This window comes from Limulus polyphemus, unplaced genomic scaffold, assembly GCF_000517525.1.
Source record: "Limulus polyphemus unplaced genomic scaffold, Limulus_polyphemus-2.1.2 Scaffold51, whole genome shotgun sequence".
Taxonomy (NCBI): Eukaryota; Metazoa; Arthropoda; class Merostomata; order Xiphosura; family Limulidae; genus Limulus; species Limulus polyphemus.
The window spans coordinates 1,330,962-1,356,171 of NW_013665661.1; the positions used below are offsets into that span (position 1 = coordinate 1,330,962).

General features: G+C 32.9%; 1 protein-coding gene across 3 annotated transcripts in view; it reads right to left on the minus strand.

The window, feature by feature from the left end:
• Positions 1 to 25,210, minus strand: part of LOC106463188 — a 64,042-nt gene that overhangs the window by 27,832 nt on the left and 11,000 nt on the right. For 2 of the 3 annotated variants that reach the window (XM_022391010.1, XM_013923186.2), the window contains 4 exons: positions 9,579 to 9,911; positions 6,506 to 6,595; positions 4,769 to 4,875; positions 712 to 739 (listed from right to left, as the gene is read on the minus strand). In XM_022391010.1, coding sequence (XP_022246718.1) covers positions 712 to 739; positions 4,769 to 4,875; positions 6,506 to 6,595; positions 9,579 to 9,911 — 558 coding nt within the window. The remainder of the gene's footprint in view (positions 1 to 711; positions 740 to 4,768; positions 4,876 to 6,505; positions 6,596 to 9,578; positions 9,912 to 25,210) is intronic. The other variant, XM_022391015.1, reaches the window with a different exon arrangement.

Here is a 25,210-nt window from a genome sequence, read left to right on the forward strand (position 1 = left end):
TGCACAATTGATCCTTGCATTTCGCTTAAAGCAGTGCACAAATTGACTTGAATTCAAGGTGAATGAAATCATGAAAAAGCAAGTGTAGTATCAAATTATCTAATGATTCAGTAAAAACAGTTTTCAATGTTTTTTTTCTACATTTTCATGCAAACACACACTGACCAACCTGCATAACAAAAAAGAAGAAAAGACTCATGTAAGAAGATATTGACTATGTGTTGTGTTATTTTTCTACAATTATGTAAAATTTGAGTATAGAGAAGTCTTGCTAAATAAAATTATTATTGACAATCAAAGTTGCTAGACATATGGCATCCTGAATAAGGGAGGTTATTAAAAGCTAGTAACCAAAGACAAAGATACTAAAGAGAAGAATTACTAATTTAAGAAATTAAGCTATTTCACATTTTTTAGGACTAAATGATAAATTTAATGTTTCAGTGTGTAGTTTAATTTCTACTTCAAGAAACACTTTTACTTAATATATATTGTAGAGGTTATCTACACACACACATATACCAAACATCTGTATTACTTCAGTGATATGTAAATTACAGTAATGTTTCATTGTCCATAATATAAATGTTGGTAAAAACAAAGAATACCCTATCATCCTATTAATTATTAATATTTATAGGGTAACTTTTCTTACTTTCTCATTCTCTCTCAAAAAAATTGTGTGTAAAGTTCTTAAAAAGTCATACTTACTAAATATTTCCACTTCTTTTACGGATCTCTGAAATTAAAAATCAGTTAATGTAATAAAGAAAAGTAACATTTATCTTTAACTGATAAAACACATTCAATAACAACTTCTGTTTTTTTCAACATTTTTCATACATGTGGGCAATGAAAAAATACCAGTATTACATGAGACAACGTTAATGGTTTGTACAAGTCAAAGTTACACAATTACCATTTACTGTCCACAAAAAAAAGTATATTTTTCACTACAGAAAGCCATCTGGTGATTCTGTATTTCACATTGGAAAGCTAAAATTGTTCCAATTCCCCACAGTGCAATTATGTTTTCAATGACAGTTATTAATAACATTAGACTTACACTAACTTAAGGAAAATGAAACATGTATGTTTTATCAGCTTGCATGTTCCAAATATTTTAGCCCTTTTTGTTAAACACATTAGATTACTTTGCCACACAGTATCCATCACTTGGAAAGACAGCAATGTGAGATAAGATTTTGTATTAAAGAAAACACAGTTAATGCATCTGTGGTGGATATAACTTATTAAATTTTCTTTGTCACAGGTAGAAAAAAAAAAGCACACAAAACTATTTTATGTATAAAACAATCAATTATAAGTGCTAAGCAAATACTGGAATGAAGCCTACTAAGGATATAGTTATAATCTCCAGAGGTGGGAAATTGTTATAAAATCATGTTAGGTAATTGGTTGGGCATTACTAACTGATGATCAATTATTAATTGATTATTGGAGCAATGCAACCATAAGTTAGTAGTCCTATATAATTAAATAACAATTTTCATGAATATTAATGAATGTTTTCTTAATTAGTCTGGCTTTTACCACTATAGGATTCAGCACTTGCAGTCACAACTTAGGTTCCTCATTTCATTCTGCACTGAAATGGCCACTCATTAGTCAACTAATGAATTGTTAATCAAGTTTCACTTATTACATGTAATAAGTTTTTAAGCCTGTTTTATATTTATATAAAATGTGTATATTTATGTGTATATTTTTTCTACATTTCTTTTTTTTATTGGATTTCTTTATACATACAAGCAACTGGTTAAGCTGTCAAGGTTAAATGTAAACAATGCCTAACACAACAGCCTCACTTGTGAAATGAAACTTGATAAAGTCATGTGCAAAATGACTTAACTAAGCTTATTTCATTTTGTTCCACAATAATCATTTATTATCCTATTATAATGCAACATCATAATTCAAATAAAGTGTATAAGCAACCTTTAAAAAACAAAACCATGACTAATTTTTTCTAACAATGTATCATCAAGCTAAGATATTATTACACTGTTCTGATCTATATATGACTCTCCACTGTACTAAAAGCCATAATGGCTTCTAGAGTTAAAAAGAAATGTTTCGACCACAAGCCTATGACTTATTGAAACTGGACTATCTATAGGCAGTTATATCACACTACGACAAGTGATGTTGAGAAACGATGATTGACTAAAAGTCAACAATTCTTTCAAGTTACAAGGATAAATTTGTACTATTTTATTCAAAGTATGATGACTTTCTTCTAAGGAAGTTACAAGTGCTCAGAGAAAAATTTAGGAAATTCATAAATATAGCTCGGAAATTAGTGGAATTTGCTAATTAATTAATCCTCAAGTGCATTATTCAATTTCTTTCTACTAATCAATTATTCTTGCATGAGTTGACTAAAAAACAAAACAAACTAAAAATTGGATTTCAATACCCACAGTGGGCAAAGCACAGATTGCTTATTTTTTAGCTTTGTGCTTAATAGTATTAATTAGAAAACCTAGTTTTCATTTCATGACATTTCTGGAGTCATGACACTAATCGATTAAGCAAATTTGAATTAATCAAAAATAATAATGAAATATTATAATGGCAAAATTTTGATTACTGGATAGTTGGGACCACTGAAAACATTAATTTTAATTAGTTGATTACTTTCATAACATTAATTTATTTAATCATGATTTTAATTACTGGATAGTTGGAATAATTGAAAACAGTAATAACTGGAAACACTAGTTGATTAATTTCATGACATTAATTGATTTAATCATAATTTGGACTAATCAATTATTTTAGATGATGACACTAATCAATGCTCATAGGTAATATATTATGACAAGAAATAAAATTAGTTGCCCAGCTCTACTCATAATCAGAAATTTAGTTTGGGGCTTGTTGAAATCAATCGAAAAATTAAGTTTTTTCTTCTTTTTTAAAGTGTAGAAGAATGACTTGAGTTTCTTTTCTGTAATTTTTCCCCAAGGTATGATGCATCCATCAAGACATGATAGTTATATTTGGTGGATAATGAACAGGAAGTATTTTTTATTAATATAATTTTGTATGAAACTTTTTTACCAACATAACCTGATGTACAAAAGATGCACCAACTATATCAAGAAAAGTATTTTAGAGAGCAAGTTTCACATCCAGCCAAAATCAGTACTTGTTCAAATTTATTTCTTTTGTAGTTTAGACTCACTCAGAAATAAATTTCAAAACCTACAAGCAATGAAGTTGTGGGAAATTGAAATTTTGTGATAGATTCTAGATTTGGAAACTTGCTTTCCCAAGAAATACCTTGGATTAAAAAACTTGTGAAAATCTTAACTACCATATAACTTTGTAACTCAAACAAGATTTTCAAAACAAATTTCATTCTAATGTTCACACTGTATTGAAAGTGACTGGACAGTGATAAATATAAAATGCGTAACTGTAAATGTTAAAGATAAAATACCACCAACTGGTATTATTTTTGGAAAAATGACCCAACTTAATTTTAGGCTTAAAACTTCAATAAGAATATTTGGGCTTTATAACTTGAATAACAACTACCCATTTTATTCTGGTAAACATTTAAACATTAAGTACAAAAAAGTAGGAGCTAGTCCAAAAAAAAAAGCTATGTATAGAAGAGTTCTATTATTCAGCATCAAACTTAGTATATCTGTTTTCAACAAAGGGTCCATGGATCATGATAAAATTAATACTCTAGTATGTCATGTCAAATAGAAGCATAGAATATCAGATCCAGTTGTCAAAAATAAAGGGAACTGTGCAATAAAACTGTGACATAATGCTGCAAAATTTAAAGGATGAGTTAGGATTTGCAAACAGATGGGTATACCTATACCTGACACTGAAAGAAATATAAAAAATTAGTAGCTTGTTTCAGAAAAAAAGAAGAGGGTTGCAAAACATGATATACATAGAGGTATGATTACATGTGACAGTGATAAACACATAGAGGTATGATTACATGTGACAGTGATAAACACATAGAGGTATGATTACATGTGACAGTGATAAACACACAGAGGTATGATTACATGTGACAGTGATAAACACACAGAGGTATGATTACATGTGACAGTAATAAACACATAGAGGTATGATTACATGTGACAGTGATAAAATTTGTATTAGCAACTTGGTTCAGAAATATTGAAAAAAAAAGTGTTGCTAAACATTCACCACATAAAGAGAGATATGACAACTACACTTGACAGTGTGAAAAAAACTTTTAGCAGCTTAATTCAGAAATGGGGAAAATATATATATTTGCCAAATATTCACCACCATACAATCACATAACTTAGATACACCAGGACACACAGATGTCATGAATATCTTATGTTGATGACGGAGTTGGGCAAAGTCAGCCAAGCTACCAGGACATTTACTAGTTCAAGGATTTAACACACACCAGAAGCTTATTTTCTTGGTTGTTTAGTACTGTCACACTCACTATTATAATTAGTCTTAATAGCTGAAATATCATGTGGAATCAATTTTGAAAAATACGATAAACTAGAAATAAATCTTCTACAACTAACAATATGATGCTTTTTTTATTTTGGGAGGGAAGGGGTAACACTGTATCCATAACACTACTGTCATGACGCACAGATTAACACCAATTTTGAGCAACAATCACAATGCTGGGATATTATTTCTTCCATTGTTAATATGTTCACTGTATTCAGAATGCAGAAAGAAAAATATTCATCCAGACTAGAACAAATATCAACATTACCAATTTTTGGCCTGTTGGAGCAAAATAGTATATATCAGCCATCCTTCCCTTTTTGGTCTGTACCTTGCCTTCTACAATTGCTCTGAATACAATCTCTCGTTTCCATCCTATAATTATACAAGTAGCACGATTATACAACTAATTACCCTTTTATATAAGGTACACAAAATGTTTAAGTAGTTAATTAGTAGTACTTACTATCTTTTCAGTTGAAGTGTATCAATTGTAAATAAAAGTTTGATGTTATTCTTTGAGTTTTTTGCATAATAACAGACAAAATTATATTTAATTTTAACTTGAATTATTTTTTAACAATAATTTTAAGTTAGTTATTCATTTAGTTTTAGTGATCATACAAGATTATGGCAGCTACCTACTACATAACACATATCAGTAATAAATAATCTAAACAATACAAATGATCAGTAAAGTAGAATGCTAATTCTCTCTCAAGTATTTCCAAAGATGGCTTCAGTTTGTGAAGATAATTTCATACTGACTGATTTTATGAATAAAAAAAGCTAACAATAACAATTTAGACATTTTATATAGAATATAAAGTGGCTTGCATCTCAATATTATCTGTCTGCCTGCCTGTCTTTAAATTTTTCTAGCTTTACAATTTCTGATTACCACAAAACTTTCTAGGATTCTTGAAAATGACCCAGAGAGATTCGAAAATGAGTTATTTTGCAATGTTTCCTCTTTTTTTAAAAGTTGTCTCACATTTTAATTTTGTAGTTCCTACTTCCCAAATTTGTATCTATATGAAATTTTCAGAAGTTCCTGGAGAGAGCCCAGATCTCCAAGACATGTAGAAGTACAAGTTGTATTATTGAAGAGATAACAGTAATTGCTTGAAGTGAGATGGGATGAGAGAGGATAACACCAACTTTTCAGAATGGCCCAAAATCATCCCCCTTCCTTTTAGTAGACCATAAGTTCTCAGAAGGGAAAGTTTCAATAGAGGATGCAATAAATATTTACAGCAGCAAGGGATTGGGGAGAGAAACTATACTTTTTTTCCTTAAAATGTCATGTAAGAATGAGACAAAGTAGTACACTGATGGAACAAATGAGTCTCTTGCTAAGTGCTTAGTCAGTGTGATCGAGTTCATAGCCAGAGTTTCCATACTATACCTCATAACAATATACATCTGCTTATACTTAATATTGTCCTTTGAACTGTGTCTGACTAATAATCCCACCACACAAGCTGTTATTTATCACTTGGTGAACATATGTAATGCACAAGCTGCTTGCAAGTGTATCTCATGAAGAATTTTGTTTTTTATTATCGTACTTAATCTAATCTTATGTAACCTAATAAGTTTCTGATTTTTACATTTTAGTTACTTTTATAATAATAAATAATGAATATGCATGAAAAACAAGAAATATAGTACTCAGCTTCAAAAATTTAGAAATTATCTCACTTTCCCTTCTCCTCTCACTTCAAGCACTGGATAACAGTAATATGAAGAAACTGATCAATAGGAGCGAATTTACAGAAAATATTATGCCAAATACTCAGTACACCTGCAGGGTAAATGACATATACTATCCCAGTGAAGTCAACAATAAAATGTTGCTCTTGTAGTGGGGACCTTTGCTTGTTTACTGAAAAAGACAACAAATGACCATATATTTTTGTGCAAGGCCTAATTCAATCCTTAAAAAGAACTCTTATAAATCTTCAAAACAATTTACACAAGACTTATTTTCATCATTACTTACCATTTTGAAAAGGTTTCTTATAAGACTCATTTTCTAGTTTTGGAAATTCCACATTTTCTTCTACTCTTGTTGGTGTTCTTGGGAAAATTGCTATTAAACAAAAAACAATTAATTTGTTTGTTGGTAGAAATTCACACTAAAATACTTATAAGCTATCTTTGCAAGCTGTCCCTAATTTAGAAGTGACAGACCAGATAGAATGTAGCTTGGGTTACTCTTTACAAATGAAAAGTGAGATTAACTATCATATATATATAGCATCCCCATAGCTGATAGGGCAAGCATGTTCAGTTATAGGATTTGAACCCATGATCTACAAATTGTGAGTTGAGCACCCTACCACCAGACCATGAAAAACTCTTAATAACTATAGCTTTTTTACTGATGTTAAAACAAAATTAGACCAAGAAAGTAAACTTTTTATGATGATAACAAGTTTTTAAGATATTGTATACTCATATGATTTAATTAGGTATCTGCAAAAAGAAAAATATTACATTAGTTAGTAAGGTATATTGAAATGATGAATACATAGTATTAAACATATCTAAAATGATCAAAACACAAAAGTAGTAGCTCGACATGTTAATGTATGATTCACTATATTTTAGGCCTAATGTTTGATATCCTCTAGTTAGGCAAAATGATCTCATCCATACAGTTTATCACCCCTTTCAACTCATAATGAACCATTACACAACCTTCTAACATTAGAAAGAAACACATGAAAACTGGTACAAGGTTGTTCACATTTGCCTAGCCAATCGCTTGGACAAACAGTTTAGTGAAGAATCCAAGAAATAGTATTATTTGCTTGTAAGTCAATCTCAACAAGACCTAACAACTGATGTAAACCAACTACTAAATCAATTATTATTGAAAAATTCTAAAATAGAAACACACATATATATAGACATAAAATTCAACTGTGACCAACCACAAGTTTACTAGTTTTATTTTGTGCATAAACTGGAAACTATGCTATTAAAATGTTTGCTTTAACATGTACAAAAAAAAAAGTCAAAATTACAATCTATTTTATAAGGCATGGTAAGTAAGGGTTTGCAAAGTTCCAGAAAAACTTTCTTAAATTATTATTTGTTGTTTGCTCACCAAATGTAATCAACTAAATGCAAACTACTTGTGAGTTAGACAAATATGAATGTTTAAGTACACTTTTATATGCATATTTATATGTCATCATTTCCTAACAAGGCTGATGTAAATCTAAACGTATGTTGAGTATCCAACTAAAATTGAAATTTTAAGAGGGATAGTTTCATAAATCACAAACAAACAAAAACTCTTAAGCTTTGTTTAAAGCAAACTGCAGTTTATTACTAGACATTTCTATTGATGTGAATAAAGTAACGACCTATATTTCCAGGATGTTTCCTTATTACTTCAATGTTTCATTATTAAAGCTTGATAACGAGTTATTGATAAGCTACAAGTTCATTAATCATTGAATTTAGTTTCAACTGGATTAACAAACTTGAATATTATCCAGTAACTCTTGACAAAGCTGTAATAATGATATATTAGGTAATAAGGACACATTCTAAAGATACAAGTAATAAAAATATTTTGAAAAAATAAGGATGATGTTAGAATGGCAATGCCAAAAAGTACAGAAACAAAGTATTTTTTTTTACCCAAATTGAAGGTATTAGTAGCTTTTGAAAACCTCAAAAACCTAAGTTAGGTGTTTATAAAAGTATCTTAGATTGTTCTGAAAGAGATTTGAGACTATGATGACCAATAAATAACATGTAGCAGCCATTTTTTTCCCAGCCCATCCCTACATACTAATCACTACCGTGCTTAGAAATGTATATTTTATCCAGAAAATAAGGTTTCTATTATTAAAAAATGATGTCCAGTGAGCATTATAATCAAACAAGGAAAAGGACACTAAACACAACTTATTTTCATATTCACACTAGTGAGAAAAACAGAATGAAAGTCAAAGTAATTTATTGTATAGACTTAATAATCCAAAGTGTTTCTTCACTCATATTACATCTTAAAGCATATAGTTTGACAGAGGACTTTGCTTCCTTTGCTTCAAAAGTTCTATCTGTTGAACCCTTACAACCTCATTCACATCAAGGACAATTACACATATAGACTTTTGAAACAACAAACTACAGCAAAACAAGCAAAGTCCTCTATCCAACTGTAGGCTCTAGCATGTAGAAAGCCAGTAGACAGCCAACACTTCAGATCATGGAGTATTTACATATTAACCTACTTTGACTTTCACAATGTGAATGTGAAAACAAACTGTTTGGTGTCATTTCACTTGTTTGATTATAACATTCACTGAACATCATTTCTTGATGACAAAATTCTTGTTCTATGGATAAAAAAATAAACTATGCATTTCTGTTAATGTATATAAAATAGCTGTGAATCATAGTCCTTATACATACATACATATATTTGAGAATGTAATATAAATGAAGAAACACTTTGGATCACAAAGTCTATATATTAAACTACTTCACCAAAGTTTGAATATCAATCACTATTTCTTGCTGTTAAAGCTGAAAATATGATTTGTTATCATCAAAGAGTGAAAGTTATTAAAATCTATCATATTTTTATAATGTTATGTGTGCATTAAATATTCTACAGTTCATTTTTGGCACAAATTCTTAGAATAAGCATCTTATAAAGAACAACAAAAAAGTTTAATAAAGTAAATGCACTCTTATTTTAAACAATGAAACTTATTAAAACTAAAATACAAAACACCAAACTATGTGTTCAATTAGTATATAATTGAATGGAATGTTATAAAAATAACCCACACAAATGGAATATAATACAAAAAAGTTATTCCTACTTTTATAAAAACTTGAATTCGAAAGTTGTTAGACTTTATTATCCTAGTTGAAATATTACAACATTTACTCTTACAGCTTCAAGTTCCAAATCACAATGTGTTTATGCAAATTAACACAATAATACATGAAAAACCTATCAAGCAGAGGTCTACCAAAAGAGTTCTACAGATCAACAGAAATGCAAGCAAAACAATAAAATAATAACAATAGCAAAAATTCACCTCTACTTTCATTGTCTACAGACGATGCTGAACGTTTCCTTTTAGTGCCCCCTTTGTTAAGTTCATGTTTAGACACGGTTTTGAAATGTGCTGTTGTACCATCTGTGCTTGTTGTTTTACAAGAATTTTCATTTTCAACGCCCTCTTTCTTTATTTCTACAGGAGTCGATGTAACTTCTGGAGATACTTTATTTGCAGTATCACTTAAATTTGCATTTTTTGATTCAGTATCTACTGATGGTGTTCTTTGGACATTTTTCTTTGCTCTACTTGCTGGTGAAGAATAATCAATAATGGTTGGATTTTTAATCATTTCAGAAAAGCTCTTCTGTGCTGAAAGGTAAATGAAAATTATCATTTCAAAATTTATAAACAGTATATCATACAAGGCATATGTACTATAGAAGAACTATATACTATCTGAATGTTAAAAATTGACAAGTCATGCAGAGTCATGAGAACGGAGAAATGAAACAGGTTTCCAGAAATTATAATACTTCAAACAGAATACAGTACCTGAACATCCCATTCCATTCAAGACTTCTGAGCTTAAATAACTACTGGCATATGCACAATAATATTCATATACACTGTACACACTAAGGTCAGTGGGCAGCTCTCCAGGGTTGAGAGAGCATGCTTGTATAAAAATTTCACAATTTAAGTAAAAATAATAATTCTAACTTTATTTCAACAATTTTTTTACTCAAAAATATCTAAGAATTGATATCTTGAAAGTTTGCAAATGTTTTAACTTTGACCTCTGCATAGTTCTTAGGAATATCACCCATTCAAATTATACAATTATATTCACCCTTAGAAACAGACTTATCAAAGGTTTTGTTTTTCATGTGACTTTCTTTTTCTCTCAATGACTATTTCAAGAACTCTATTTTGGCAAGCTTTTACAATGTCACAGCAAGTAGATTAGACTTTTTTTTTTGGCTATCTCATGTGAGAATGATTGTTAAGTGTAGCTGATTAAAGAGCCTGATTACTAATCAATTAGAAAATTCCACTAATCTCCTACCCCCTGGTAAGTACAAACACTTGTATGGATATATTTTATACACACACACAAAGTATATGGTACATTTAAAATCAACTTCTAAACACATTTAACTCTCTAAGTACTTCCAAATTTTCAGTCTATATTAAAGTAACATATACATAAATATCTAATGCACAATACACTGAGTCTTATCTTACACACAAGTCTTTATTAATCCTTTCATGACTAGAGAATTGTCACCAATAACCTTTAATTTTTTTTCTTATAGTGGAAACACTTAAACTAATTGCATGAAACTTAGAACAAACTTACTAAATAGTATCTGGTTTCAGCTTAAGCAATTGGCCAATAATTTGAAAACATTTTTCTAAAATATTTTATGCAGGGAAATTTTCAAAATTTTGTTATGAGAGACAGTTTTTATAAAACATTCAAAATACTTCCTTTCATTTTAGAATTTCAATTTTCTTTTATGTTGAGTAGGAGTTAACATTTTCCTTAACTGAAATGCATTTCTGACAGATAGACACCACTTCACACAGAATAGCTTAATCCTGCCTATGAGACTTGCATGCCACTAGCCTTGGACTAACTCCCTCCTAAAAAGCATGTTTAATGTGAACTGCAATAGTGCATGATGACATCATCATGCAACAATAGCCCTCCACTATTAGGAGAGTGATACAACCTCCTTGTGCAGTAGCTCCCCCTAAGCATTTGTGTTTGAAATAGCCTCATTGTTAGATGAGGCTAGAAGAAATTGCACTAGAAGTGGGAAGGACAAGTGTGTAGAGTGGACATGTTTATCTATTAGAAATATATTTTCAGGTAAGGAAAATATTATCCTCCGAGACAATAAATCACCTTTTTCACACATAACAGGTAGAATCCCACACTGAAATGGTGGAGAAGTTGGTGCAATCATTACACTTACATAAGTTCCTTCAGAAAGTGACAGAAGGGAAAGCCCCTGGACTGTGGCACCCGGTGGCAAAGGATTCTACAGGGGCACACCAGTGGGATGCCACACCTTGTCTCAACCAGGGTATACTCTTTGCCCAGAAGGAAAGAAAGGAAAAGACTAAAGTGCCCCAAGTGTCGCAGAGATATGCTGAATTTTTGCATGATCAACTGAGCACCTGCACACAGGTGGTTGACAAGCCAAGAAGTGTAGTGTGGTTAGGGCATAATCAGATTGTATGATGTGTGTCTGACGAACCCATCTTGCTGCAGGAGGAGAACACACTACCTAACTGAAGGATGACCCACACTACGCAGACAGTGCCACCACCATCCTACTTCCCATCGTATTATGCTGCACACAGTCAGTGAGGAATTCTTCAAGGTATGTCACCCTCACAGCTAGCTGGTAAGCAGCAACGGTCTTCCATGCTGCACTTGAAGAAGTGCCCGGATCCCCATTGGCCACCTTCCAGAAATGTCTTTTACTGGCAACAGTGTAATGGGTGACTATGAAACCCTATATTTAAAAACTGGCAAGTAAAAGCCAAAGAAGTGGGCAGTCACTTCCTTGGTGCCAGTTTTTTCCATGATAAAAAGTAAATGTACTTAATTTTCTGAAAGATGGTGCATATTTGTATTGAAGAACAGTAACTGGAGGGAGTCAAAATCCCACAGGAGACAAAACAGCGAGATGATGAAGATAATGGGAGACTAACATGTGCAGATTGATCCACATGCTAGCTTGAAGAATCTCATCCATGGGTTAGTGAAAGTGAGTTGCAAGAATAAGACAGTTAACAAAATGTAAAAGAACAATCACCTACCAGAGCTGCTGAGGTCTTATGAAGAAAGGCCCGGTCTGACTAGAATAGGAAGTAGAGTGAAAGAGAATGTGGGAAGCATGGATGGCACATAGATTCAAATGATAGTGACACAGACAAAAAAAGAGAAAGAAATATGCCTTTAGAGAATGATAGTATAATGAACATGAAGGCAACAGCTCAAAATGAGTATGTGTAACACCATATCAAGGCCCCAGTCAAACATAGGGAACAACAAGGTGGTCAGTGAAGAAGAAAGGATAGGAACAAAGCAGAGAGTACTGGGAAAGGAAAATCTGATAGTAACAGGAAAGGCAAAGTGTAATTGATAAAGCTGCTCAATAACTAGCAACTGTGGAAACAAACAATCCATGTTAAAAAAACTGCGAAAATGCTGGCTACAGTAAGACAGTTTGGAGGAAAGGAATAGCCAATGGACCAATGTAAAAAAAAAAAAACGTCACTTCTGTTGATATACGATCAGAGTTGAAGGACAAAAGGAAAAGGATAATAAAAAAATCCACAGTTGGAGAATTCAGCCCTGTGGGCAATGGACCAGACAAATCCCACACATGAAGATGTAGAGACAACATCCCTAGGCAAAAGTGAGAGGTATATGGTTGGAACAATAAAGAGTGGGAATGGGGTAGAGGAAAAGGAGGCCTAGATGCTAAAGAATAAAGATTGTGTCTGCCAAAGAGGTGCCACCAACAGGACCAGACAAGAAGTTTCATGTATGAAAGCAAAGACACATACATGGGAGAAGGTAAAGAGGAGAATAAGCATACAGAAAAAGGTGAAACCAGCCCTGGTTGAGAGCACTGACCACCAGAGCCAAAGGAAATGAAACATGGGAGCAGAAGCAGGAAAGTTTGGTGTTTAGAGGAGTGGCAATGACATCAATGAGAGGCAAGCCCAACTGAGAGCAAATCCAATGAAAAACATGAGGGTGGAGAGACAATTCTCCAGGTAGAACCCTTTTCAATGAAGAGAAGTGATTCACTACCATATTCAGAGCCCTCAGGACAATACAAGACGTGAGATGGACAGGAATGAAATGAGCCCAAAATAGTAGGTCCAATGTGTGGATGTTAAGAGTCTTGAAATGGGTACCCCTGATGGCTGATACAAAAAACAAATGTGGAATTGTGAGAGTGGATCATGACTGACCAATCAGCCTATAAAAAGAGAGAGGAAAGGATAATATTATCAATGGACAGTTAGAAATACAAGGACATTGATGTGGAGTGAACATCCCTCTGGAGCCCCCATGCCCAAAGTCATGTAGTTGTTCAGATGCACCCCAGTCTGACAAAGAAGCATCTGTGAAGAGATGGAGATTTGGTCAGGGGGCAGCAAAGGGACACCCACTGTGGTGTTGGCACCATCAAGCCACTAAGACCAGTCCTCAAGAAGAGAATAGGGGAGGTGCATAATCAAGGAGAAGAGATCCTGAAAAAAAGGTTCCACAGGTTCCATTATTTCAACTGGAGAAGTAGCATGTGTGCACAGTCTAAAGTTATGAGTGGTTAGAGGGAAGCCAGTTCTCAAGAGCAAAATAACTTCACGTAAAAGGTGTAGAAGAGAAGCATAAATCTAGGTGACAAAACATTCCACTGCTTGAAGGCAAAGTGGTGAAGGCTGAGCCTGACTAATTATAAGATGGGTGTGAGAAAATTTGGCAGGTGTGACAGGCAGCCCAACCTCGCAGCCTCCTACAGAAGAATAAAGTTTGAAAGAATGAGTCCTCCTTAGAATGGTAGGAGAAGCCAATCATACATAAAATAATGAAAACTCAGCCCCAATCCATGAACAAGGCATAGAAATACCCCATGATTCAATTAAAACCATAAGGAGCAGACACAATGTGAATAGGTAGAGCATACAACTGGAATACCCAATTCCAATTGACAAAACAAAACAAAAAAAGTCTAGAGGATGATACAATTGGAATGTGTAAAAATGTGTTCAAAATGTCAACTTTGGTCATCCACAGACTCAGTGAAAAGAACCACCATAGATGGTTTCTATAGACAACTAAGGGATGATATGAAACCAACTGAGAAATGACAAGTCGATAACTGGATGCCACTCCTCAGTCTTCTTGGGGACCACAAAAGGACAAGTAATAACTACATGTAGGGGTGAATACCTTTTCAGTGGCATTCTTGGCCAAGAGATCTGAGACCAAATCCTCAAAACATTGAAGGTAAAAGCGATTGGAGGGAGGAGAAGTGCAGATGTAGGCTGTACATGAGAATTTGAAGAATCCACCTGACAGACAAAAGGGAAAACAAAGGCTAACAAATACAAATGGACCCCTGCAGGGCTAGACATGACAGGGTAGTCACAGACGAGACATGCAACAATTATGACATTGGGAAGTGTGTGTGGTGGGGGGGGGAATTAAAAGAAGGCCAGGAAGCTGGAATGAAAAGAGAAGACATGGATGCAGCAGGTCTAAGAACAGGAATAGAATGGCATAGCTGCGAAAGATGAGAAACCACAGGATACAATGAGAACTGATGCTAGGATGCTTCAGCCCACATCTCCAGTGAGTCAGGTAAACCCCTGAAAACCTCTGGGCAAAGATATGGAGCCCAATGAAGATAACAAAGATATGTGTGAGGAAGGCATATGTTAGCTAGGAAAGCCTTCCCCAACAGCAGAAGAACTAAGTAAGGAAGGATAGAGCAGAAGAAAAAGTACAAACCAATGTGGTGAAAAGAAGAGAACAAATCCCTCCAGAAAATCCCCCCGAAGCACAATGAAGTGCCTCAGACATAAGGTGATGTGACGAGGGGTTAACACAGATGGGTGGTAAGAAAGAGAGGAAGACACAAAAATTTGGCACTAGAAAGAGAAACAGAAGTTAAGGCAGCCTCCCACAGAAGAATAAAGGCATGGGAGAAGGAGTCCTCCTTAGAATGGTGAGAAGAAGCCAATCATCCATGAAATAATGAAAACTCAGCCCCAATCCATGAACAAGGCATACTGAAGAGATACCAAATATTGGAAATCGAGAAATGGAAATGAAGAATTGCTGTAAGCCAGGACCAAACATTCAAGTAGACGAGGAGGATGAGGATATGTTAGTATGGGTGTGTAGTTCAAGAAATGAGCTTGCATGGACCTTAATGTCAGGAGATAGAGGGAAGACAAGGTAACCTTGAGAATGGGTTTCATGTAGTAAAGCATGGGAGAAATTAAAAGAAGAAAGAAAAAGAAATGAGCATACCTACATAATCATGTCAAGGAAGAGATTAAAATGGTGGAGATTTTTCTCCACAAATAAAGCTGTGCCAAGGGCAAACCCTAGTGGGAGAAGTTGCCAGTCAAAATCATCATCATCCTGAGCATGTTCCAACTGGGGAGTAGAAATGTTGGCATTAAGGAACATCGTAACACATTGAACAATGAGTGTTGGATCCTCCACAGACAACAAGCTCCCAGTAGCCACAATAGACATAGATCCTGTGTTAATGACATCATCACTGTCATGAGACGAAGTGGAAGTTACCATCATTTGAGAATAAATAATAGCGGGAAACAACAAAGTTTTTTTCTAATTACAATTTAAAAAAAAGAAATGCTCATTATTTGAATCACAAACATCAAATCAGGAAAACTTAATTGAAACTTAACTCAGCAGGAAATAATCCCAAATCTCAAGTAACTGGTTAATAATTTTGAAACACATCCATTCTAGACAATGCCAAGGAAATGAAGTTATTTCAAGCACAATTATTTAAAGGGAGCTACTATGCAAGGAGGTTGTTGCCCTCCTAATGGTACTTTGGATATCCAATCAGTTTCAATTTGATTAACATTCATTAACATATTTAGTTTGATACATTATTCTGCCAGTTGCAGTAGACTCCAATTCTGGTTATAAATCATAAAAAAACCCCAAAGAATTGAAATGGACAAAGATGTTTTTGGAACCAAGTACTTGACTTTTCAAAATGGTGTCAGATCAGACTAAATATCAGTTTTTTTGCTAACAATATTCTTGGCTGAGATAAATTTCTGTCTAATAAATAGACCTTCTTTTCAGTAAATTACAAGTTATTTTATTTATGTGCTTTGTTTGAATATAATACACTTAACGATGGATTCAATATGTAAGAATTTGAGTCACCCCAAAAGTTTGCTAAGGCTTACATCTTGCTATAAAAATTTCTGTACATTTAAAACAAATATAATTTAACAAAAACAAATTCAAGAACAAACAGACGTTTTCAGAAATTATAAAATTTCTCACATATCAGTCTGCTAAACTTCCCTCTACATTACATTGTTCTCTATTATGCAAGGTCTTGTCACTTTCCCACAAAACAATAAATTACTTTTCATAAAATTTTATAAACCATACATTGACATAAATAATTTACAATCTACTCTATTTAACTGTAGTTAAAATTTGCTTGTAGCTATTTTCAAAGCTTAGGTACATTAGTAGTTTTCTTGCTCACACACTGCAAGGTCATAAAATGATGGAAATAGAGGTCTATTAATAAAATTTATGGAGAAGGACAATCATATGAGTACAAAGTCCTTCATGATATGGATTCCTAGCAAGTATAAGCATATGTTTGAGATGGTTAAAAATTCTAAAAAATAACAACAAAAAAAACAGTAAGTACATTATTTATAGGGAAAAACCTTGGAGCTACAGAGAAGTATAAGTTTGAAAATATGTTTCTTTTTTGGGAATTACACTAAATAAATGTCAAAATACCAATTCTAAAGTACTTTTGAGTAGCAAATAGATGAAGTATGGATTAAAATAATTAGTTTTGCCTAAATAAAAATACCCAATATGATGGTTTACATTCAACAGTAGGAAAGTGCTCACTGGTCCAGAAATGGTTAAATAAAAGGTCAGCTTAGTTAGGCCTAACAGTTTTTTTACAAAACTGAAAACAAGCAAAGCCCAAACAAAGTATACACACACACACAAAAAAAAAGCACAGAGGCTATTGAGATTTGCCAGTTTATCTTTCTGCATCTCTAACTTTAATTAGAACAAGATAAAACAGTCAAAATGAGAAGTGGTCAGTTTGCTAGTATGTGTGAGCCTTTATGCAGGCATCTAAACATTCAGAATCCTTAACTTAATTCTATGTTCCACAAATAGTGTCTAAAATTCCAGTGGGACTCCAATGTTTGCCAGATTCATGTTCTCCCATTTGGACCAGTCTTCATTACACATTTGAACATGAGTATGTCATGGGTGCCTTCAGTTTCTCACTATAATTGAGATAAATGACTCAAAAATGTGCAATTTGCTTCAAATGGTGAAACCTGGAGTATCTCAACAATGCTAACTCTCAAAACAAACTTGATTCATCTAAAGGCACTTATCAGCATTTACTAAAATACTTCACAGTTTCCTTTTTTTCATGTGTCTACTCAATTTTTCAAAATTTGGTATGCCTGAGAAAGTCACTATTCTTTTACTTAAAATCCTTAAAACCAGCCTAACAGTTCCTCAAACTCATCTATAAATATCAGATATTATTATAAAAGGTGGAATGTGAACAACTCTCCAATTTTTCTCTTTAAATAATTTGTACAAATTATGTACAACTTTATATTATATTAAACTTATGGTAGCTATAGCTACAATAGGGGACTGTGTAATCTTGTAGCCCTGTAACCATATGGGAGCCAAAGACACAGAGATGGTATTACCAGATCTGAGAACTCAGAATAGGCCTATCAAGCCAGTAGGGAAAGTTGCTCTAGTAACTCAAGCAGAGCCTTGGAACAGATAGTGTTATGGACATGTCAAGGGTTTGGATGAAGAGAGAAACCCAAAGAAATATGTGGACTGGATACCTGGCAGAAGGCTCACAGGTACACCAAAGGTGAGATGGGGGCAAAGTATTGAACAAGCAGTGGGAAATAGAGGAACAACACTAGAGGATGTAGTGGAACAAGGATTATATCTGAAGAGGAATATGTGGCAATGTTTAGTAGGGTGAAGCAGGTGTTAGCCTAACAGGAGGTAGAGGAAGACTTATGGTAGCATCATGGATAAGAATACTTAGTCATTTTTACTAAATTATTTTAATTTTTTAACTTTCAATGATAAAACAGTGGTTAGTTATTTGTTTATCCCTATTGTATTATTCACAGAAACATTTTCTTTTGCTTTTATCTTAAGTAATCATACCCTTATGAAGCTAAAGTTAACATTTTCCTCACCTGAAAATGTATTTTCAGGTAAGGAAAGTTAACTTCAGAAATGCTACTCATCTCTCTAGAAACAAACAGCCAGAAATCCACCTTGATAAGATGGCGGAGGTGTCAGTGTAGACAAAGAAATTAACAAAAGGATGAGTTCCTTTTTGAAATTATAGCATCAGAAAGGAAAACTCATGGAGTGTATCATTTAGAGGAAGGGAGGTCCTAGTGGGGCATCACTTGGTGGAAGACCACATCCTTAACATGCAGGGAATACTCTTTGCCCAATAAAGGTGGTAGAACAAAAATGGTGTTAAAAATATCATGCATGGTGATAAAGTGTTGCATGGGTGGGCAGAATATAAGATTACTCAACTGGCCATTATATTTCAGGCAGTTAGCTGAGCATGGATAAGTAATGTGGCTAACATTAACTGAATAAAGCTGAACAACCTTAAATTAATCAAAAATAATAAACGGAAATGATAATGGGATAATTTTTCTTATTTTATGTGATACTAATTGATGTAATAATGTTCATAAGTAATAAATTATATCGATTAATCAAGTTATTCATAAATCTTTAAAGTTGCAAAAACCTTATTTCTTACAACAGCTACCTGAGCTCCTTTATTATAATCACAAATGCTATTTTACTAGATATAATAAAACCTTTTCCTAAGCATTACCCAACTATAAAAACAATTTAGAAAAACATGATAAAAATCATTGCATAAAAAATTAAAAACAAACTTATAATAAAGGTATACATATTTTTGTAATAATGAGTTCAATATTTTTCTAGCTTGTATGTACGTTTTGGGGGAGCTTTTCCACAACTTTATATATATATATATATACAGATACTACTTCGGGGAGTGCTGGTGAGTAAAGACATGTGAAAGATAAGCTCCTAAAATTTCTTCTATTTTTAAGGGTCAGGTTAGAATTCTCATTTATTTCTTATAAATACTTCAATTAAATCTATGCATTAGAGAGGGTCAAAGTACAAACATCGCAACCTTCCTACAATTACATTCAAAATTTAATTAAACAACTTCAATGTCTATGTATGTCAATAAGCTTGTCATCAAAACAACATTCAAATTTTTATATTATCTAAGTTTTAATTTCTTAATTTCAAAAGTAAATATTTAAATAAAATCTCAATCTTTACTTCTCTATCACATGACACATCTGCCCTATGAATTGCCCATTTTAAATTTTCTTTCTACCTTTATATGATTTTCTTAGTGTCCAACTAATGAGGACGATCTTCGTACATTTATACAATAGCTGACTCTTGCAATCAACTGGGTTATATACTTTAACAAGTTTGCTGTTGTAGTACTAATTATAGTTTATAGTAAAATTTCACAACTTAATGAAGTACTAAATAGCCTAAGCACTGTATTAGTTTGAATTTATAAATTTCTGTCTCGATTGTTGTGTGTACCAGGCTGTAATAATATCATGAAATGTTTTTTCAAGACCAAACAAAAAACCAACTGAAACTTTGTATTCAAATTTCAGGTATCTAATGAAAGAGGAAGAAGTGCTCTAATGAATAATTGTAAATTTGAACTAGTCGCTGAAATGTTAACAATGTGCTAAATATCATGTTATTTCAGACATCGTAGAGTACTAATCAAATAAAGTGCATACAAATATAACTAATACACACACATACACATATGATTAATAAACACAAGCATTAACACTTCATTAATAAATTCATGATTTCTTTCAACATATATAGTTTTAAAACCTTGTCTGGTATACACAAAAAATTCCAAGTTGCTATTTTGGAACACAAAAGTTGACCTTGAACTTGGAAGTAGCAGTGGTGGTTCTTATCTAGCTGTAACATGATATGCTCATCAAATTTAAGATACATTACACAAGATGGTGGAATATCTTCATGCCTAGCAATGTAAGGACATTTTATTTCTAGCAGTGTTGTCATCAATGATTTGGTCAGGTTTGGCAACTAAATACAGGAGCATTATGCAAACAAAAATTACAAGTTTATTTGTTTTTACTTCAGTGGCTTTTTCATAGTTTTCTAATGCCACATTTTCATACACTAGACCAGGGATTCTCAAATTGTGGTAGTACGTGGAGCTAATGTTAGTGGTACATGACACAATTAACAAAAATGTATAAAATTTGTAGTAAGCCCTATCTGAGCTTTCCACATACAAATACATACTGCTCTCCCTCTACTTTCATAGACTCGCCAGTATTTTCTTCTCTTAAAATTGACAAAAATGGTACCAATATTATTCAATCATGCCAGAAAAAACAATCACATCCCTTGCATTAATGGGTAAGTGTTTAAAATACAAATTTTTGTTACAAGGTTTTTATCTTAAAAAATTAGGCCTGGGTTTGTAATTTTAAAAAATTAAACAAAAAGTTGTATACGAGCCTGAAATGTTTGAGAACCACTGCACTATAACACACAATAAAGCAGGAGTTCTTCATGTTGTTGCATGTGTTAGTTCCTTTGCTAGCTAATGTATATCTTTGCATGAAATTGACTTCACTATTTCACAAAATTACTAATAGTTAATCTGTAGTACTTGATCTCTAGGAGATCTAAGTTAAGAAAGTTTCTTGTTCCTATGTCAGTTCTTGCTTTGTGGGATAATAAAAATTAATCTTACTGATTTACCAGGTTATTTTTTGCACACATAATTGTGCTCCTCATTATTTTTTCTTCTCTCAGTAGTGACAGAGTATATTCATCATACTCTGCCATTTTACTGTTACAAAGTTTAATGAAGATAACATTCTTAATAACTTTAACAAAGTATAGACCTAAAATAACCTAGTTGCAAGGCAGAGCCATCTAACAAACTAATTCTGAACCTACTCCATTATAAATACATATTATTGATACTGAAAAGATCTAACATCAACTCAGAACATCTAATCTTCTTGCTTTACTAAGATATATAAAAACAAGTTAAGCCCACATAACATCTCCTCCCATGTCATCAAGTCTTACAAAAAAAGTCAATAATTATCTCTAACATTGCTACGGGTGTTTCTTATAACCAACAGAAAAAGCAGCCTTTTCTTTACAATGTTTTTTTCATTTTGCCACCCATAAACAGACATATAGCCTAAGTTGCATTGTTTACAATAATTTTTGTGTGTTCTAAAATGAGTATCTGAAAGGATCATTAATGATTTTTTGGAAAAAATCAACCAGTGCTAAGGAGAACACTCTTAAGTACAAATTATAGAAATAGGCTTCAAATCTAATGTCAGTTCAAAATTTATATTTCTTGTTATACATATCTAAAGAGGAACTAAAACTAAAAACTATAAACTTATCAGGTTAGGTAACAAAAGGTAAATTAAAATAATTTAAATAAAAAATTTCAAAGGACAAGCATGTGCCAAGTTATCTTAATTCGATCAGTTGCTTAGACAAAGTTTTCCCTTGCCTGTCACAAATGGGTCTAAAGGGCATTGTAAAGTAATAAAATCAAGCAGTTGCTAAAACATTAGATAGCAGAGGCTATTAGGATAACTGAAGCTGTCTGTTAAAATTCACAATTATTCTTGGGGAAAAAAAGGTATTATTAGTTATATTTCATATTTTTCATTTGATGGTTTTGCTACAGTTAGTGTTAAGGTTGAGATAACAAAACAAAGTACAAAGCTTTACCATGAAAAAACTTTTATATTCATTTATGATGTTCTATGTGTCATGCAAGTGAAATACAAAAACTGTAAGGTGAAAATAAGTATTGTTATTCTCAGCATGAAAATTACCTTTCACTCAGACTGACTCAGTACAGGCATCATAAATTTAGACAAATATTTAGTAAAAATACCTTATTCAAATAAATCTGATTTTTTTGCAATGTTTACTAAAAGCTTTAACAATTTTGTGAAGGTACACTTGAAGTACAGTCAGTTATAGTATGTATAGTTTTATGGTCACATAGTGGTTACAAGTTCAGCCAAAATGACCAAGATCATATATAAAGTTAATTTTGAGTTTACAATAGATATCTTACTTTAACGTTTTTAGATTATATAATCTTATACTAAACTACTATTACAAGAATAGGTTTAGCCATTGCTTGTGCTGTTACTATAGTTACACCATTACTTTATGTTGAGTAGTGAGTCATAATTCTTAAGCTCCATTTCTCTATATTAAAAATATAATATTCTCTTCTTACATTAAAAAAACAGGGAAGGAAGGAGAAAAGGCTAAAAAATTGTGCAGCAATTCCTTTATAGTGGCATACAAACCTTACAAAAATATGTAGATTATAACTAACCCACAATGGTCAACAAGATTTAATGTTCATTAGGCCTACTATAAATTCAAATTAGGCCTACGTCTGTGCTAGTATAGACTGTAAAAAAATACCGAAGTACAATGATGAGTTAATTGGGATGGACTGTAATATTAAATATATGTAGATTAGCAAATAACTAAAAAAAAAGAAAAATAAAAGAGAAAAAAATCAATTAAAATCTAAATTTTCATAATGGTCTACAAGTTGTTGAAGAATTGTTTTTAGCTCAATTAACCCAATGTGCACAGGTGGGGGTGCAAGTGCATATTCCATAATCTACTGTAGAGTGCCATTCCATATGGTATTATATATGTGAAGTCAGAATTATCCACTATTCGTTTGACTCTACTTTGCTGATTTATCCACATTTAGTGGTAGAGTAAGTACCAGATACAATATTCAGGGATACCGAAACAAACTATACACATTTGAAGTCCTAGAGCAAATGCAATGTGCAAGCTGTGCTATGGACAAAGTATTTTTATTCTTCACATGAACATCACCTTTCATTCTAAAATCTCAAAGTCTGAATCAGATTGATGGCATCAGTTCACAGACGTCTTAAACATAAATACTTCTTTAACCATCTGATATTTTGTTTAAAACAGACATGTACTTACCACTAAAAGCTTGCCACATTTCATGAACATACAGTAATTTTTGAATTATGGTTAACATTACTTCTCCAATACAGGCTTCATCTAATGGACTAAGCCTGTGCACATTGGGTAAATGAGTATTACTTTTTTCACTTCATGATTAGATATAGATTAATTACACAGTCACACCAGCTTAAAATATAGGCACAACTACATATTTGCCATGTGTTTAGTTTATGTACACTGAAGTTACCAACTTTGTAGGTTAACTACAAGTTATCATTATTTAATTTCATGTACAGAGTTAGTTTGTGTTTCATTTTAGTACATATACAAGGTACATGTCTGAAACAGGGACTAATTTATTGGTAAGATTATGATTAGTTCCAATGTTAAACCACCTGAAGCCTTGTTTTATGCAACATTGGAGCAAATGAATATCTGGAATATTGGATCAATAGCCAACACAACTCAGATACGCAAGCTTTACCAGATTGTGCCACACATATTGTATAAGTGATAGATCATCAAGTAGAGAGCACACTTTGCAACACTCTGTGGAAACAACAGAGATACATCTAGTTTCCAGTTATAAACAGGGCTTTATCAGTGTAAGGTCCTATGCCAGGGAACTTCTTGAGAGAGGAAGGGTATCTTTATACTTTATCGGGCAGTTTGTGCTCATCTCAAGAATGGCAGGCCCATTGTAACAGGCTACTGACCAACCTCACTTGCCTGCCTTCAGAGGGCTGTCAGACTTCTGAAATCAAGTGGTTATTGTCTACAAACAATTATACATAACAAAGCAGCACCTAGACGAGTGCTTGCCGGATGGTGGAGCTCGTGCACTCAGTTGGAGACCTCCATTGACCAGTAGAAGAAGGAAAATAATAAGGAAAATGAAGCCTAAACATGAGCTGATAAACAATGCATACACAGAATGCATACTTAAAGAATCCATCAGTCTCAGATTAGGATAGGTTACTGAACATCTGGAGAAAAAAGTACTTCTTGAGAATTTAAGCTCTCTGAATTTCATGACATCATACTCTTTTAAGAGACTAAACTCACAGACCTTGAGCAGTTCACTCTCACTGGCTTTAACTTCATATCACATGCTGAATCAGAGACAGAAATGGTTATTGCAGTTCAACATGATAGCAATATCTGCTATGGAATAATCACCATTGGAAGATACAAACCATACAGATAACTCATCTGAAATTATCAACACTGTAATGTGTACATGAAAGATAACATAGTACAACATGCTGACAGTTATAGGTTCCTGCCTGACCTGTCTAACACTCCTATGTATCTATCAGTAATAAGTTCCAATGCCAGACACCCCACATAGGATGCAGGTGAAAACACAGCCTAGCCACAAACCTTATGCTGCACAAGAAACATTGAAAGTCAAGGCAATAAATCTTGCATTTGTTAACCCAACCTTTAGTGTTATCTCTACCTGGCATAGTTGAAATAATGTGTGCAGCAATCACCACACATGAAGACTTAATGGTATAAAACAATGTAGAAATTCAAATATCTTTCCAACATTCAGCAAAGTAAATGCAACAATTTCTGCAAAATCAACACCCCCATACTGGTTAAACATTGACTAATAAAGCCTGGAAAGCACAAATGGTCAACTCTAGGCTGAGTTTTAACTCTTTCAGCATGAAACTGGAACTGACCTCATAACCATTTTGTGCTT